The sequence below is a fragment of the Condylura cristata genome, unplaced genomic scaffold (genome assembly GCF_000260355.1).
Source record: "Condylura cristata isolate star-nosed mole 26May11 unplaced genomic scaffold, ConCri1.0 scaffold00022, whole genome shotgun sequence".
NCBI classification, from domain to species: Eukaryota; Metazoa; Chordata; class Mammalia; order Eulipotyphla; family Talpidae; genus Condylura; species Condylura cristata.
In genome coordinates this window covers 36,142,555-36,144,818 of record NW_004567123.1, presented here as the reverse complement: position 1 = coordinate 36,144,818, position 2,264 = coordinate 36,142,555, and the positions used below count along the sequence as shown (strand labels likewise).

The 2,264-nt window shown below is 67.8% G+C and overlaps 1 protein-coding gene across 1 annotated transcript in view; it reads right to left on the bottom strand.

Moving 5' to 3' along the window:
• Positions 1 to 1,770, bottom strand: part of LOC101633642 (serine/arginine repetitive matrix protein 1-like) — a 48,079-nt gene extending 46,309 nt beyond the window's left edge. The window contains exons 1-4 of the mRNA XM_004687073.2: positions 1,701 to 1,770; positions 1,383 to 1,514; positions 1,111 to 1,223; positions 291 to 409 (exon numbers count right to left, since the gene is read on the bottom strand). Coding sequence (XP_004687130.1) covers positions 291 to 409; positions 1,111 to 1,223; positions 1,383 to 1,514; positions 1,701 to 1,770 — 434 coding nt within the window. The remainder of the gene's footprint in view (positions 1 to 290; positions 410 to 1,110; positions 1,224 to 1,382; positions 1,515 to 1,700) is intronic.
• Positions 1,771 to 2,264: the final 494 nt, after the last annotated feature.

Genomic DNA, 2,264 nt, shown 5'->3' with positions numbered 1-2,264 from the left:
GCGCCCGCCGCCCCACGCGCCTGCCTCCCCTCTGCCGCCGCCCCCGAGAGACACGCTTCCGAGCGGGCTTCGCCGCAGGCACAGAGAAGCTGGCACTGACCGCTGCGGGCCGAGGAAGAGGCCGGCCGCCCGCCACGGGCCGCAGCGCTCGAGTGACGTGAACGAAAACGTAACGGCCACGAGTGGCTTCTCCGCACGCGCAGGAGTCACTGTCCGGCCCGCCGTAGGCTCCGCGGGGTGAGGGTGCACGGCACGTCGGGCCCCTGCGGGGGGGCTGCTTGCCGTGTCACTTCCCGAGCCACTTGGCCACGAGCAGGGAAGGGTCAGTTCGCAGGAAGAGACGAGGCGGGCTGGAGCCCTGGCCGGGGCCACTGCTCTCGTGCTGGTCGCCCTCGGGAACCGGAGTGGACTGAGGAGAGAAGGCCCAGTCCAGCCGGTGACCGGCCATTTTCAGACAATGTGCTGGGGTACCCGAGGGATGGGGGAGTGAGGCCTGAGAGGTAGAGACCTGGGCCACCAATTCTGGCCCCCAGGACTGTGCCCCGCGCCGCAGACCAGGCCCCGTGGCCATTGGCACACTTTCTCCTGCAAATGATTTTGGGTCACGAGGAACCCGTGGTTACACCAGGAGCTGTCGGCTTCTGGCTCTTAACTAGGGTGGTGCTGCCCACGACCCTGGGGACCTCCCCACATAAGGCTGTCAGCCCCAGGGGGCCTGGCCACCCCTGCGAGGTGGTGCTTCACGCCTGCTGGGCTGGCCAGCACATTCTTGGCTCTCTGGACGGCAGGCATGTCCAGGCAGAGAGGACACGGGGGTTTGAGCTGTGGCAGAGAGGGTAATTGAGCTGGGGTGGGGGGCGGGTGCCAGCCAGTGCCAGCGGGCCGGGCGGCTGGGCTCATCTTCTTTCCCTGACACTTGCCTTCTAATAATAAACCGGCAGGTGCACTTGCCCTAGTCTGCGTGACCCTCGCGGCCCCCAGGAGACAGACGGGCTGCCATGACCTCCGTGCCGTGAGGGACCTGCCTCTGGGCCCTTTGGGGCTGGGTCTTCTCCCCCTGGGCACTCTGTTCTTGACTGGGTGCCCGACAGTGCCTCTACCTGCCCACACCTTCTTCCGCACGTTTAGAAGCAAAAGCGGCCTCCGGGGCGGGCGGCGACCCTGCTCCTGCTGGCCGAGGGGCCACCGGCCCCCAGAGATGATGTTACTGGCCGCATTCTTTCCTGGGGTGGCCCAGAGGGTCACAGGGGCTCGGCGGGGTATTTTTACATGGCCAGTTTATACAAGAATGTGCTCGGGCTGTCTCCAGCGGGCGGGCGGCGCCAGCCTGCGGCCTCACTTCGCACAGATCAGGAGCCAGGGGAGGGTTCAGCGCTTCGGGCCTCTGCCGAACCCTCTTTCTCGGTGTGTTTTGACCTTGTTGTCATGGGCATCTCCAAACACAGCGAGGTGACAGGGGCCCAGGCCGCACAGCTGCGGCTGCTCCTCCACCCGCTCCACCCGTCTTCGGGAGTCTTAAAGCGAAGCCCAGAAACTGCCCTTTCCCCTGCCGGCTGGCATTCCTTTGGGGCTTGGCGCTGCCCTCTGCCCAAGGCGTGTGCGGGGCCCCTGACCCTGTCCCCCTTTCCCGTGAGGCTCTGGCCCAGGCCGAGAGGGCCTGGCTCTGGTGAGCCCCAGGGGCCCCCTCACACCACCCCCACTTCTCAGCCCCCCCTTCGGAGGCCCCCAGGGAGCCAGGCGGGTTGCCCCCTCCTCGGACACGGGGTCCATGCGGGCGGGCGCACGACCCCAGGCCCCCCGAGGAGAAGGCTGGGAGCGCACGGACCCAGGTCACACGGCCAGTTGTCGCGTCCGTCCGCGAGGGCAGCGCCCGCCACCAGCTGCCGCCTTGGCGCTGTGCTAGCGGCAGCCGCGGGCGCGGAGGGCAGGGACAGCTGCACGCCGCCGGCATGTGCTCTCGCTGTGCCCTCCCGGGCCGGCCAGGAGCGGCTCCCGCAGCCTTCGCCCTTGCTGGCGCCAAGCTCAGAGCGGGCATCGCCAGGCAGCACTGTGCTCTGGGTCAGCTGACGCGCTTTCTGCACTCGGCCGAGGGAGGCGGTGGCATGTCAGCAGGTGTTGGACTCTGTGTGCCAGGGACAGATATTTTTAAGTGTCACAGGCCAAATGGAACTCTGCTGGCAGCCGCCGGAGGGTCGGGGTTTCAGGGGCCCCTCAATGACCAGATATGGGCAGGAGAGCAGGGAGCCGTCCCGGCGAGGGGCGCG